The sequence below is a fragment of the Cyrtonyx montezumae genome, unplaced genomic scaffold (assembly GCF_038088225.1).
Source record: "Cyrtonyx montezumae isolate F1298 unplaced genomic scaffold, pur_monq_1.0 scaffold_36, whole genome shotgun sequence".
Taxonomy (NCBI): Eukaryota; Metazoa; Chordata; class Aves; order Galliformes; family Odontophoridae; genus Cyrtonyx; species Cyrtonyx montezumae.
The window spans coordinates 1235228-1251212 of record NW_027072041.1 but is presented as its reverse complement, the minus strand read 5'-3'; the positions used below and the strand labels follow the sequence as shown (position 1 = coordinate 1251212).

The 15985-nt window shown below is 41.2% G+C and overlaps 1 protein-coding gene across 2 annotated transcripts in view; it reads right to left on the bottom strand.

Moving 5' to 3' along the window:
* The window catches only part of TEK (TEK receptor tyrosine kinase), a 39243-nt gene extending 24213 nt beyond the window's left edge, over positions 1 to 15030 (bottom strand). For both annotated transcript variants that reach the window (XM_065745613.1, XM_065745614.1), the window contains exons 1-2: positions 14821 to 15030; positions 2059 to 2370 (exon numbers count right to left, since the gene is read on the bottom strand). In XM_065745613.1, coding sequence (XP_065601685.1) covers positions 2059 to 2370; positions 14821 to 14872 — 364 coding nt within the window. In that variant the 5' untranslated portion in view covers positions 14873 to 15030. The remainder of the gene's footprint in view (positions 1 to 2058; positions 2371 to 14820) is intronic.
* Positions 15031 to 15985: the final 955 nt, after the last annotated feature.

Below are 15985 nucleotides of genomic sequence, written 5' to 3'. Positions count from 1 at the left end.
GAGAATGGACTACTTACTTTCAGAATGGCACATGTATAGAATCAAACAGGAAAATGAGCCTGTTATCCTTCCTGTTATATGAGAAAAGTGTTCACTGTGTCTACATATCTGACAACAGGTACATAATAGAGAAGAAGACAGTGGGGTCACCAAATTGACTAATACTTAGTGAGGGTTTCAGTAGCTTCTTGGCTTGAAGGTGCAAAACAGTAGCTGGATTTTCAAAAATGCTGGTCTTTCCTGTGTCTTTTGTATGGGAAACTGCTCATTTCAACTCTTTCTGAGTTTTTATTGTTGGATAATACTCTCTGTCTTTAGAAAATATTCAGACAGCAACAGTAAAGGGCATAAAGTTCTGTTTTCCAACTACAGATGATCTGCCAAACAGCACAGTCCTTCACTGACCTCTTCTTCCTCTTTCTGTGGACTTAATAGCTTTGAGAATTTCTGTTGTACCTGTTTCTCACCAATCTGTGCTGTTTAGATTATACACATTCTGACAAGTTCTTAGCTCAAACTTTGTCATTCAAATCTTTTGCAAAGAAAATCTGAGATTGAAACTGAGAGTCAAACCCAGAAAAGATATGTGGGAGCCTACCTAATGCCAATGTGAATGCTGTATTATTTCTGGTTAGAACAACTTCTCCCACACAGGGAGCTCTCAACGTTTGGTTACTTTAAATTCTCTGTTCCTCGGTGCAGATACTGATTGCAAAACACTGATGGATTCAGAGGACCCTCATCCTCTCATGGAGATTGCTGCACATGGCAGCTTTAGCTCATTGGTGTTCAGCCAGAGTTGAAGATGTTATTCCCTCCTCCAGATCTCCATGGACTGTTATCTTATGTTCTCCTCCCCATTGCTGCCTCCTTTGAAACAAAAGTTGTTTGCTCTGCAAAGGAGGTGCACATGCAGAGCTTTCTTAGTGGCTACCCTGAGCCTTCAAGGAACACATTTGGTCATAGATGTCACGAGCCAAATGAGCAGGCACTTGTCCTACTCACCTTTTTTGGAACATTTCCATACTAAAAGAAACAAATGGACACTAGTTGTAGCTCTTGCAAAAGAAAAACTTTTTTCTAAGTTATCTGAATAATATTAAGGGAAACCAATAATGGTATCTCTTCTTACTAAAACCTGACATAGAAAAATAAAAGTGTTGAGTGTCCACACAACCCAGCTGCCATGGTGTAAAACGTTACAGCAAAAGAGTAAATTGTCCCAAAATCTGTTCAAATTTTGAGAACATTATTTGCTGCAGAAAACTGGCCAACATTTTTACAATATTTTTTTCTGGAGTTTATGGTGATCTCTGTGCTTTAGAATTTGGTCTCTAAAATTAGTGAGGTCATTTTAATGAACAGACTGCTGGTACATGGAAATCCTCCTTCTCACCACAACCTCCCTGACATGATTACTTTAGCATTAAACAATTAGACTATAGCACTAAGGCCAAACCAGAAGTGAAATGTATAATGGATTTCTGTGAATGATTTTCTTACATTCAGAGAAACTTCTCATGAGTTTCTTTCCATTCTTATGGTGTTTTGTTTGTTTGTTAGTATTCTATCTATACTGACACAGAATATACTGATCGCAATTGGCTGACATGACTTTCCTGGACCATAGGGAGTTGTTTTCCAAGATCAGGTTGCCTATTAAAAACAAGGAGGGCAGTGTTTGGTCATCTAGATCTCAAACCTGTGAAGGAGTTTCACAGTGAAGGAGTTTCCATGTGTATTGTTTTGTGGCATCATTGAGACCATTGCTACCTAACTTTATTCCTAGCAGTATCCAGATACAGGTAGAATACCTATAGACATCTGACTGACTTCCATCAGGACACATCTAGCAGCTAGTGTCAACCAGTTGACTCTTTGCTTCATTAAAAAAAAACACAACAACAACCATGAAGCTGAACCTGGTCTATTTTAGCTGACTCCAGGCTACCTTGCCTGCTCTGGAGCCAACTTCTGTGACCACATCTGTAAAATAAGGATGACTGCTGGCATGTGTGCAATGACACACAAAATTCAGTTTTGATCCTCGCACAGTACCTCCCCGTGGCATCTTCATGGTGTGTATCCTTGTCACCTCATCCTTGAGCTTCCCTTCACAGTAGTATGCTCCAATGGTCTCACTGGCTTTTTCCCTTTTCCACATCACCATCTTGGCTGTGGCTCTCTTTGAATCTTCACTGACCTCTAGAGGCTCTCGGTGTTGGTTTGTCACATCCTCCTGGTCTCGATCAATTGTGATGGACTCACGGGAGCGCCACTTTGAAGTGATACAGATAAGTGATGTTTCTGAGTTGCCCACCAGAGGGAATGAATTGATAAGGATGAGATCTAGTGCTGCTTCCACTTTACCTAGGGAAAAACAAGTGGAAAAAATTTACAGCAAATTTTTAGTATGTAGCTTGTCAAATTACTAGAGAAGCTATTTCACCCTGTCCTCAGGTTTTTGTCTGGTTTGGTCTTACATAGCTTTACAGCAGAATAAAAAATTGCAGATTAGGTACAGAGTGCACCCTTAGAACTTTGCTGATGATACCAAATTGGGTGTAATGGCTGACTCACCAAGGAACTACACTGTCACTGAGAGTCAGCAGGCTGGAGAAATGGGCAGGAAACATCATGAAGTTTGTTAACAAAGACAATTGCAGGGCCCTGTATTTGGAAGGAATAACTTCATGTACCAGTGCAGGTTGAAGGCCAAACTACTACAAAGCAGCTCCAGTGGAGCTGGACTCAAGTGCATTGGAGTTGGACTCAACTGCAGTGGAGTTCTGGTGGACAGCAGGTTGACTATGAGCCAGTGTATGTCCTTGAGACCAAGAAGGCCAATGATATGCTGGAGTGCACTAAAATAATTGTGACCAGCAGGTCAAAGAATATGATCTTCTCCCTTTACTCTGCCCTGCTGAGGCCACATCTGAAGTGCTGTGTCCCTGCGTGGATTCTCCTGTACAAGAAATACATGGAGTCCAGTGGAGAGCAACAGAGATACTGAAGTGCCTGGAGATCCTCCATTGAGGAATAATAGAGAGCTGGGTCTGCTTAGCCTATTCTTATTAACATCTAAAGAGCAGGTGTCATGTGCATGGGGCCAGGCTCTTTTCAGCAGCATCCATTGTTTGAACAAGGAGCACAAACTGGAACATAAGGAATTCCATACAAACATGAAGAACTTTACTCTGAGGGTAATAGAGCACTGGAGCGGGCTGCCTGGATAGGTTTTGGTGTCTCCTTCTCTGGAGATACTCAAATCTGATTGGATGTGATCCTTGGCAATGTGTTCTAAGTGACCCTGCTTGAAGCAGGGGCATTGGACTAGACGATCCCAAGTGATCCCCTTCAACCTCAACCACTCCGTGATTCTGTGGTTAATTTTCTGTTACAGTTAGAAGGACTTAATATTTTAATAAAATTAACATACTTAATATGTGAAGAACAGATGAGCTTTGCTCTCTGAAAAGAGGAAATAAGCCTCCTAGACTCATGTAATTACTTCTTCGAGTTGTTGCAGGAGCCTAAGGAAAGCTTAGCACATTGCTCTGTGGACATTTAGACATGCACAGCAGTGCTTTGAGCATGGTACTTCGCCAGTAAGAGGGTTGGCTGACAGTCTGGTAGTTTCTTTTATGTTCTTGACATGGATTTAATATGTATGAATTGACATGAGGTGGACATGTCTTTCAGATTTAGTAGTTAGCAATATTTTGAACATTTTGAATATTTTTTCAACTATTTTATGTATTAGGATTAGTGATTTCATAGCTATTCACATGTTAACCTCTCAAAGCCCTTATAGACAGCAGCAGGAACCATGGCACAAAAAGAACAAGTCCATGGCAGAAGCAGAGCTATTTTTCAGGAGTCTCTTATTAAACAACAGGAATACAACTATATTTTATAAACAGAACCACTAGAAATAGACGGAACTCGAAGTTCTTCCAGAACAGTCAACATGATCTGAATTTAAATAATTTCTCCCAGGGATTTAGTTGTTCAGAGGTGTGATAGCAGAGAAATGCAAGTCTCCAATAGTCAGCTCTGCAAACAATAGGCATTTCCCTTCATGTCTGAAATCTACAGTAAGGAGAAGTGAAACTAGCATTTTTTTTCTAGCTGAACCAGGAAGAATAATAGATTATTTTATTCGTCTCATATATTATTTTCCTTTGGATTCAAGCATCTTTTGTGCTTTACAGACAGACCCAATAATTAGTGCCATTTTGCTTCCAAAGCTTTCTGTTACTGGTAGAAATGAGTGCAGCCCTAGATACTAGGCCAGAAGTGCTTGCTGCGTGCTTGCTGCAATCTGCATGCACCCCACTGGAGTCCAGGGCCAGTGAGAGTGCCTGTCCCTTCTCCCCATGCTGGGGACAGAGGTTTCATGGCAGCTTGGTGACAGCACTACATCCAGCTCAGTGCTGTGCAAGGTAGTTCCATGGAGAACCAAAACCTTCTGGAGAGGATGCAGAAGCCCTTATGGTAAGTACTGCATAAAGGTGGAGGTCAGTGAAGTCAGTTCATCCTGTTGCCATGGAAGGACATCCTCCCTCTCTACTCTGCCCTGGTGAGGCCACATTAAGACTACTGTGTCCAGTTCTGGGCTCCCCAGTTCATGAAAGACGGGGCTCGCTGAAGGAGCCCACTGGAGGGCCACAAAGATTTTAAAGGGCATGGAGCATTTCCCGTATGATGAAAGACAGAGTAACCTGGGTCTATGTAGCCTGGGGAGAAGAAGTCTGAGTTGGTATTTGATAAATGTTCATAAATATCTAAGGGAAGGTGGGAGTCAAATGGAGGAGGCCAGGCTCTTTCTGGTGGTGCATAGCAGTAGGACAAGGAGAAATGGCCTAAAAGTTGAACACAGGAAGTTCTGTACTAATATACAGAAGTACTTCTTTGTGGTAAGGGTGACAGAGACATTCAAGACCCTTCTCGACACCTACCTGTGTCACCTATTGTAGGGAACCTGCTTTAGCAGGGAAGTTGGACTTGGTGATCTCTTACAGTCCTCTCCAACCCCTACAATTCTGTGATTCTGTGTTCTTCGATAATATTAAAGAGCTATGTGATAGAAGTGCTGCCAGACCTGTGCATTTATTTATAGAGCTTTTATTGTAGTTTCATAAGCAAGGGGTGTTTGTGCTCTCACCATGGGTCCTATGTATCAGCTATAGGCAGATGAAATTCAGAAGCCACCAGCCTTGAAGACAGAGAGCTTGTGTTTGTGTAAGTAGGGATCTGACCCACAACCTCATGTACCAGGTAGAGATAAATCATAAATTACAATATTCTGATTTCATGAAACTCAGAATTAAGCCTGAATTCAGACTCCATGACTTGCTTTAATATCAGGCAGAGTGCTACAGGACAGAACTGAGCTACTTTGACATTTCTGCCTAGTATCTGCAGGGCACAGAGCTGCAACTGACTGCCCAGTATAGAGGGATGGGCCCAAACTGCTGGAGCCCCTCAGGAGACGCTGAGCATTCAGTGCTGCAGTTTCATTTCTCTGTTTCCTGCATTTCTCAGTTCCTCAGTTTCCAATACACAGAATTACAGGGAGTGGAGAAGAGACCTCTGGAGATCAAAGCACAGGTGTCGTGTCATATCAAACACTGCAGAGCAACTCAAACTTGTGCATGACACTGACAGAACACGCAAAGTTTCACATCTTTCTATTTTCTCCAGAAGACCTTTTGTCTAAAAGGTAGGAAGCATAAGCACTGAATCATTCCCCAGGTATGATCTGTCAGCTTTCACAGCTGAGGTATGTTGCAAGCAGTAATTAAAATATATCCCATTGAGTTTTGTGCTAAGAAAAAATTAGGCTTTAATGTATCTCAAAAAAACCAGCACTCTAGCAGCATGTCTAACTAAGGGTGTTTCACTTGTGAACTCAAGGACCTGGCTGGACTGGCCTTTTGAAGACAGCCACAGGCCTCAGAGGTGACAGGAAGGGTTTCTTTGACTCCACTGGGAGTCACTGATTGTGGAAAAACAAAACAACCAATCAGAAAAGTGTAAAATCTACATATGCTTTATGCTTTGAGTTTCCTACAGTGCATCTTCCTGGCAATGCATCTTGGGCTAACACAACTGTCCCTGCTGAGAATGAATTTTCATTACCTGGTGGTGGGAAACAGGCAGTCCCACCCTTGGTATTAATGAAGACTTTGAACATGCAAGGACCAATTAAGGACAACACCATTTGTCTCTTTGAGAAAAGTACAAAAAATAGAGACAGGAAACATCCTGTCCCTGTGTCAATGACAATACTCTGTATTTCCTCAGAAAAGTCCTTTGACTCCTGCCATGGTTCTTGAGGGACTGACCTTATCAGGAAGGCAATTTGCTATGTGTGCAAGTAGACTTCTAGAAGAGAGAGCACTTGCAGAAGGCTGATGTTGAAAATGGGAGGGGATTCATTGCCTGGTATTTCTGACACATGCTCATGCTCACCTGTGCATGTGTGGGGCCTTTGTGCCCTTCTGGCACAGAGAAAATTGTATCCTCTGAACGGCATCCTCCAAAGCAGTATGTTTAAATTGTAGTACATCCACTGAAACCTGTACAGCAAAACATGCAGGTAGGCCTTTTGGCCCACCCTTAACTGACAGGACTGTGCTCTCTCTCATGTTAAAGATTATCTGGTTGTGCTGAGCTGGAAAGCAGTGAGACTTTTGCCCTGGTCTTTCACAGCTTCTGTTACATACTAGGCGGGTAAAGCACACCATGTAGAGCATAAGTGTGTACTATGCTATCTCTGCAACCCTTGTGTATTCTTATGCCCTGACCAAAAGCCATTCATTCAGCCACAGTCACCATATTTTCAGTGCTGTGTTATAGTAGTAAAAGTTCAGAAGTGCTGAAATTCCCAACACATCCCATGCTCAAAAAATAAGACAGTGTAATAAAGATTAAAATAATCACTTTCTCAGATCAGAATTGGTACTAGAAAAATCATTTGGAAACAGCATTGGGTAATCTCTAGATGAGAAATTTTGTTGCTGTGGATTAGAGCATACAGCAAAAACTGTGGGAATAGAAAAGTGTAAGGTTTTGTCCTTGTGTCTCAGAAAGTAGCTGCCTAAATATTTTGCGATCTGGACTTAACACTTGCCCGGTCCCTAGGAAACCATGGAAAGAATCAAGACAATTTCTACCTAACGTGATGCCTTTGCAAAGTTCCCTCTTAACTGGAAAATGGTTAATCCCAAGAAGTGGCTAACAGTCCTCCACCACAGCGTAAGTAGTCAGCTCCACTATGGTAAAGGATAACAATAAACCACTGCGCCCAAAACAAGAACTTATTCACAAGCTCATATTTACAATGTTCATTAAGAACGTAGAGTTCTGAGTAATAGTTTCAGATATTAATTAATGGTGAGTAGTAGTGGAAAGAAAAAGTGGTTTGGCTATTACAGTCTTTCTTTGCCTTATACTTTGAGAGCTTTATTATTAATTCCTTAACTTGACTGTAAGATAGAAGTCCTTCCCATTGTATCTGGAGTTTAACAAAGGAAAAAGAAGAGCTGTGGCAGGAAATGAGTGGAGACCTAAATTCTTAAAGGGTATTACTTAAAAAAATAAAGAGGAGGTGAGGACAGAAAGGAGGAAAGTTTTATCCAGTAAATTTCATCCCTTTTTTCATCAGGTGTAGTGAGGACAAAGAAATATGATATCTGAACTCCTTGCTTAGGCTGTTCTTGTTTTAGTTGTGGCTATTGCTTGGAACACATTTTTGCTAGGAGATACCTGAGAATAAACCATACAGTGAGTATAAACCATACAGTACTGTCCGGAATCTGTGCTTGGTGCATGTTTGGTGCTACACTGAGAGCAAAACAGTTTCTTACTTCCACTGGAATACTAACCAAAGAACTTAATTGTTTTGAGACAAACTTCTGTGAAAGTGTATATCACATACTGTCAAGTCACCAGCCCTCCTCTCTTTCACGTTTCCTACAAAGAAAAAAAGCAAGATATTTCCTCTACTTGGTTTTGTTTTACAGCAAACCTAAATTGTAAATTCTCTGCAGCTAAGATTTCTCATCGTATCTTGTCTTGTACTTGCTGTTCAACCGTATCCTCCTTGACTTTATTTTCTGTATAAAGGACAGATAAAACTAAAATAATGTAATGAGTGTACTTAGGAATACAAATGGCAATATTTTAAGCAATATGCCTGAAAAAGTGCAGCATCCAATTAACTGTTGTTGAAGTACTGTATAAATTACATTGAAATTTATTTATTAACTACCAATTCTGAAGATAATCAGAATTGAAATAATGCAAAGAAACGTGAAAAAGATATCAATAAAAAAACAATCCTCATACCTCTTTAAAGAAGGAAAGAAGGAAATCGAGAAGGAAGAATTAGAATCATTAAGGTTGGAAAGACTCTTGGAACATCAAACCCAAACATCAACCCATTCTTACCATGTCCACTAAATTGTGTATGTTTGTGCCACATTTACATGTATAGAAAGAAAAAAGAAAAGAGAGAAGAAAAAGAAAAGAGAGAAGAAAAAGAAGAAGAAAAAGAAGAAGAAGAAGAAGAAAAAGGAAAAGGGAAAGGAAAAGGAAAAGGAAAAGGAAAAGGAAAAGGAAAAGGAAAAGGAAAAGGAAAAGGAAAAGGAAAAGGAAAAGGAAAAGGAAAAGGAAAAGGAAAAGGAAAAGGAAAAGGAAAAGGAAAAGGAAAAGGAAAAGGAAAAGGAAAAGGAAAAGGAAAAGGAAAAGAAAAAGAGTACTCCTTATGCCATATTAAAGCTAGCCAGAAACTGTCCCAAAACATTAACTCTTTGGGAATTATTTTCATGTAGAAAATAGAAAATAAGCTACACCAGAATCTAGCAACCTTTATTTCCTTATCCTTTTTTATTCTTTTCAGTGCACTCAGAATTTCTCTTATAAATCTTGGTTATTTTTTTTCATTGCCTGAAAAGGATAAACAATTTGGTGGATATGGAGTGGCTTTGAAATCATCTACATAGTTCATAAACTCAGTAGTCTCTTGATATCCTGGAAACTTCTTCTGGGATGCAAAGACTGCAGCAGGTCGAGTAACTTCTCACAGTGAGTCAAATTCTCCTCTGATAGCTCTGTCCTCAACAGGAAAACAGTGCTGAAATTATTGTTAACCCAAACAGACTAAGTGCATCTGCCAGCTGGCAGCAGCGCCAGAGTGAAAAAGAGATGTGATGCTGAAAAACAGCTGATAAAAGACCAAGAAGTCAAGTTTGCCAGTAACACATCTTTGTTGTTCTAGGAATGAACCCTACTGCTTGTGTCACATGGATGTTACCAGGTGGCTCTGGGATAGTTTACAGCTCAATCAATACACCTCACCCTTAGAAACAGGGCCTTGTTTTGGAAGCGAAGACATTGTGAAGTGAAAAAGAGACCAAAAGTTAGTGATAGAACAACATTTTGCTCCTTACTAGTAGTCAGAAGACCTGAGTCCAAGTGTGAGAAATACAATAGCTGCCAAAGCTACTGGAGCTAACGTCTTCATATGGGCCCTTGGGTGCATCTGGAGAAGATGAAGGAAATGCAGCTGTCTTCTTGTAAAGAGAAGCAAAATTTTTAAATCTACATTCCAGTTGCTTCATAACCTATCAGAACAATATTTTAAAATGAAAATTATAAATGTTGGTGTAACTTAGTTTGCTGTTTCCAAGTTGAGCATGCCTAAATGTTTGTGTGTACAGTAGGCAGAAAGAAGGTGAAAGCTTTCTCATGACTTCTCCATAGGTATGGTTTGCCATAAGCAATTAATGCAGAAGAAAAAAGTGCCAGCAGGAACTGCTTGAATAACGAGCTGACAATGTGCTAGGTAATGCTGAAAAAGAATGAAGAACATGAGAAAACTGGAGCAGAGCAGGCTTGCAGCTTAGCTAAATCTGGAAGGATTTGCAGCCAGCCCAATATGTGGGTACAACCACCTGGAAAGTACTTGCAGGCAAGAATCTGTTTGTCCATAGCAACAACAATTGCTTTGTGAGGCTGCTATTTATACTGTGCATGTATGTGGTTCATGTGTGTCCACTAAGATGACATACATATACTAAACAATATACAAAATCCATTAATCTTCTCAGTATGTATCAGAGCATATAGCATGAAGAAGGTTTACAGCATCTGGAAGTGCCAGTGGGGCTTTGACTTCTGGGTATAAATACTCTGTTCTTATGTAGTAGTGTACCCTCAAGATGGATTTTTCTGAGTAGGAAATTTTGCTGGTGCTGAATACACTTTGTGATTCAGGAGGCCCACATCCATGTGCAGTGGCAGGTCAGGAATGAACAGCCAGAAAATAATACAAGAGAAAATCATCAGCCATATCAGAAATGTGGTTGGAACTGCATTGTCTAGAGAAAATTGTTGGCTTCTAAATGGGAAATTAACCCTGCCACCTCATCGGTCAGGCTGACGTGATGCAGAAAGTATGAAAGTAACAGACAAGCAAAAAACTGACCTTGAAGTGAAAAAGTTAAAGTCTATTACTCTTGAATAATGAGTAGCTGTCTTTCAAAAGACCTTCAAAATTTAGAAAAAAATATATATATGTATATATATATTCTTGTCCTAAAAATGTTTGTTTTTCTGAGTGGCAAGACAGAAAATGAATTTTGTTGGGATTTGTTGTTTCTTTATGATTTGACACTTATTTAATGACACCAGTTCATGTTCTTAGTCTGCACGTTATCTGGAGAACAATCATCAGATCTACAGCATAAAAAAAGCAATCAGTATTTTTAACTTTTCACAGGAAAGACTCCATTTCATACGTTCTCTATTTCCTTTCTGGGAGATTCCTGCAGTGGAACAGTGTGCTCAGTAAGATCTTCCCACTAGCACAGGGTAGCTGCTTTAGAGGATAGTCCTCTGCTGAAGTTTTTTTAAACACATTTGATTTTCATCCCTCAGGTTCTGTGTGAGTCACACAGATACTGCAGAAGGGGATTTCAAGGAATTCTTCCAGAAGGAGGACTTCTGGGGTGGGCAGCTCAGCATGAGAAAGGACTTAGGACCCTCTCTAGTGAGCTCAGTAACACATGGTATGCATTCCCCCATGTAACATATTCCCTTGCATCATAGTGGGAGCTGGCCATGGAGCTGCACATCCATCTCACAGAAATGGTGGATGCATCCATTTTTGGTCTGTTTGCTCTGTGCCTACACAACACCCTCCACACCACAATAACTGCTGTGGAAATCTGTGTTAAAGAGACACATCTGGGATAAACAGGCTCAAATGTGCATGAACAATAACAGAGCAGGTTTTCCACACAAGGGGTTCTCAGTGTGGACATATGAAGGATCAGCTTTACAGTCAGTATCTCTGACATCATGCACCATTTTCTCCACCAAATCCTTTCAGATTAAATTTATATGAGATTGATCATCTCAGCAAAATATTTCTTTTTTTTTTTTCCCCAGAAGTGAATTTACAGCAAAAAAGTAATTCACTCAATCACCTTAATTATGATAACCAAATAACCTAAGATATATCTGTATAAACTTTATCTGAAGTAATAGCACTTATTAGCATTTATAGATGTTGGGTGGTTTCATTGTACCCTTTTAGATGCTATTCCCTTGTGCCTGCTGCAACTCCATTCCTGACTGCTCCCAGCTGCTGGAAGGCCTTTGGGCACATAGGCTTGCTGAGAGATACCCTGCCTCTCCCAGGGGCTGAACCAGGCACATGCTGAAAGCAAACTCTAATGATATAAAGAAACAATGGAAGAGAATCAACCCCCTTCCATGACTCCACGTGGAGCAGGTGCACAGATCTGCCTGAAACTGTTGTTTTTGGCTTCTAGATTCAGAGTCAGGCAGCAGTGATAGAGGACACCGCTGGAACTTTTTACTTTGCAAACCATCAGCCAGCAGTGTTGAGAAGAAAGGTCAGCCCTCCTTTCTCCCTAGATTTAGGTGCAACTGTTCTGTAATCAAGTGACAGTTTTAGTGGACCTGTGCAGAGATAAAAGGTGTCAGCAGGTCACAGAGGTTTATTAGTAATAGCTGTGAGAGGACTACCATTTCTGGAGTCAATGAAGGCTCTATCTCAGCAAGAGTCTAAATTCTGTCTAAATTTTTGGCTCTTGAAATAGATAGTTCTGAAGAGCATACACCATCATAAATGTCCATGTGTGAATTTGGTAATGTAAGTTAACAGCTGCTTTACTTTCTAAACATTTAAATGAGTCGTATTATAATGACGACATTTGTAATTTTATATATAATTTTCTTGATAGAATCTACTAATACCAAAGAAAGCTCAGTCACCTACAGGGATTACACAGTTTGCATCAAATGCAACTGCACTGTTAGTTTGACTGCTATACTTTCTTAAAGGACTAATGCAACCTCGTTAGTCTTTTACCATACATGGACCCTGAAGCAAAACCACTCCCCAAAATAAGAAATTTAGTATTTTTAGCAACCTTCTGGATTTAATGTTATTGGTAATGTAGCACTGAAGATTCTGTCTTTGAGAACAGGGAGATTGGACAATGTATTTGTTTCCTGACAGAAATACTCGATGAAATGTGCTTGCAACTCATTCTGTCACTGATTTCTAAAATCTCTTACCAGAGGAGGCCATCTGACTAAAGCAGCACTGCCACACCATTGTTTTCGACAGCTAGCCTGCTGTGAAAAGCTGATAGCAGACATCCAGACATTCTGAGGATGTGGTCAGCAAGGAGGAGACAAACTGTGACATTCATTCCTTGCTGTGGAATTGGTATGCCAGGAATAGGAAAGTGTGTTGCGGAACAGGTGAACACTTCTGTGGTGTGCACTCAGCGGAGGTCATGCAGCAGTGCTGGGACTTGAAGGCCTGCTCCAGCACCACGTTGATTCTGCACAGCATTGGCCAAGAGAAGAACGGTAGTGGTGTCCAGCTGAGTTTCAAGAATCCCCCCTTGCCAGCCCTTCCTCAGCTTAACAGAAAACTAGTGGCAAGAGGCAACTCTGCAGACACTGTGGAAGTGGGCACTGATCACCACCATCCAAATCAATCTTCAGCTCTGTCTGCTAATGGGGTAACACTCTTCAAGTTAGGAAATAAATAGAAGGCTGTTCCTTGCTTGCTGGAGCCTCACAAAGGCAGGCGTAGGGCACTGCTGGGAGAAGGCCACAGTGCCTCTGCTGCTGGGGAGCATCTGCCCGCCTTCCTGAGCTCCGCCTGCAGTATCAGAGGAAAGCAGGCTCACATTGTCGTCCCGCGCTTGCCCCAGGAAGCATGATATCATTCTCAAACAAAAGCGGGAAAGGTGACAGATCTATCAAGATGGGTGTGACTGTGATACACACCTAACCGTGGAAAAGACTGCAACAGGCGGCTCCTCATGCCCTGCAGGCACTGCCCTGCTGCGCTGCTGATCTGCATACACAAATTTTTGCTACTCCTGTGCTCATGGCTTAATGAAAACTACATGCTCTCTATAGCAAGGAGGATTGTGCAGCCCTTGGAAGGAAAAGGGAAAGAGCTGGGTGAACTGGGCTTTCTTTCCCTCTCCATCTGTCGTGGCTGCAGCGCCTTCTCAGAGTGACAAGCTGTAATCAGTGTGCAGCTGAGCAGTTATAAAACTAGAGCCAGAGAATAGGAATTGGCAAACAACACACAGCACACTGCAGGAATGGCTAAAGAAGAATACTCACAAACATGCATTCAACTGATTTTAAACACTTTTCTTTTTTTTTGTTTGCATGTAATTAATAAATGCCTATTCTAGGTGCTAAAATGAAATTACAGAAACATCTCAAACAAAGTAGTTCATAATTTCACTTAGCTAGTAGCATGCTGCTAGTAGTAAAGGTTTGAAACTATAAAGTGAGTTAAACTGAAATAAGGACTTATGCCTTTTAGTGCTACTTCTTGGTTTTCATTGCAGCTCCATATGCTGTTTTACAGCATCTTACTTTTTTACTTGGAGATGGACTGGAAGGACCTACGTGTATCTTTATGTCTTAAGGAGTGAGTTAAGAGCTATTGTATTCCTGTTTTACAGATTTTCCCTCACAGTTTTCCTTGAAGAAACTCTCTGGAACGTCAAAATATGGGTGGAGATAGTGAGGCTCAAAAGCTGAACAACCGAGAGCAGCTCAGGAAGGGGGCTGGCTTCCTAAGCCTCTGCCTTTGATGGCTTCAGCAACACATCTCTAACACTAGTATTCCAGGTACTACTATCGAGATTTGCAGCAGCATAACTGTACTGCATACCTTTCTGCAGATGCCTCTTGTGATGTGCTGCTGACTTGTTAACTAATCACATTTGCTGATAATACTGAATCAATCTTCAGCTGTACTTAAAGTACTATTAATTGGATACAATGTGGATATTTCCAGGCTTTTCATCCACCAACTTCCATCTAGGCTCCAGCTGCAGAATCTTGACCAAAAGCTTGTCTAAAATCTAACACTGAAACACCTGGAAGTGCCACATTTTCTACTGCACAGCCAGTTCACCAAGTAAGCCAGAGAAAGAGTCAACATCTAGTTTGCATTGTGTGTGTGCATCAACAAGTGACTTCAGTTTTTAGGAAGAGGTGGCAGCAGATTGTGAATTCAGAAAATGCTCCCTGATATTTTGCTCCCAGCCTCCTCCCCTAGCCTGCCATGGGAACTCCTCACAGAGATAAGTAACCACCCTGGAGCAAACACAGGTAATTAATCAATAGGGTAATTCCCAGGTTGAGGAGCAGGGAGTCGTGTGTTTTGCTTACCCACTGCATGGGAAGCCAGAAAAACATGACAGGTCAGCTATAGATATTAAAGCAAAAGCTTACCTGAAATAATCAGGCTGAATCCATAGAGAACCAGAGGTGCCAAAAGGTCCATGCTTTCCAAAATATATCCATCCAGTTCTTACAGCAGTTCATGGAGTATCCTTCCCCTGGTCAAAATTTTACCAGTGGTTCCCCTCCAGCATGCTGAGTTGCAGTGTGTTTACAAGGCACAGGCAAGAAACTGCAGCAACAGAGCAGGCTAGAACAGTCTCATTGCTGTCTGAGTACAGGGAGTTTAAGTTCCTTTTTCCTGTTTCCTTTGTAGATTAGGATGGGAAAGGCAGGATCTTAAAGGCATTTTTTATATCAGCGGGACTGCAGGGCAGTGCAAGCCCCATCCATCCAGCAATACATCAGAACAGTTTTTAGGAGCTGCTGCAGGAGCAGAGGACAGCATCTGGTTGCAGCCAGCAAAATAGTGATAGTGATGGCATCCCACAGCAGGCAGGTAGCGTGAGCAGAAAGTCCCCCACTCAGGTCCCTAGGTGGAAAGTGACAGCCCTCCTCACTGTACAGCTCTGCTGATCTCTCAGGGTGCTGTCACCTCCTCGATTTCATTTTTAATTCATGGAGAAGTTGCTGACAGCCAAGCATCCCAATATTCAGCAATAAAAGCATGAAGCAAACCCTAACGAAGCAACAAGTTGAATCCAGCACAGACCAGTGCCAGCCACAATCCAGCCAACTGCTCCTTCACTTGGTGTGCTTCACTGGAAACTTTTTCTCTTCATATGACTATTGGAAACAGACTGAAAACTTGACACAGTAATGAATTGTAACCAGAGTTTTTATGACTTCAGCAAATGCCAGTTCACTCTGGGGGGCATCAATACTCAGAAGTAAATGTGAGGAAAAAATACAAATAAAACCACAAAAGCTGAATAGAATTAATAAAATACATGGAGAGGCAGCACTCAGATAAATTAATTATAAATAAAGGGCAATCGTATTCACCAGCTGACTAAATATAACCCATGACAATGTAGCATTTGAAAGCCCTGTAGCCCTGCCAAGATGCTAACACCCAGAATGACTTTTACACAAGTATGGAAAAACAAGTGTTCAGCATCACTGTGGAAATGGCGTGTGGTTCATCCTTCCTTGATTTCATTTCCTTAAGAAGATATTATGCTCTGCTGTTGCTGCAGATTTTACAAAGGAAGTT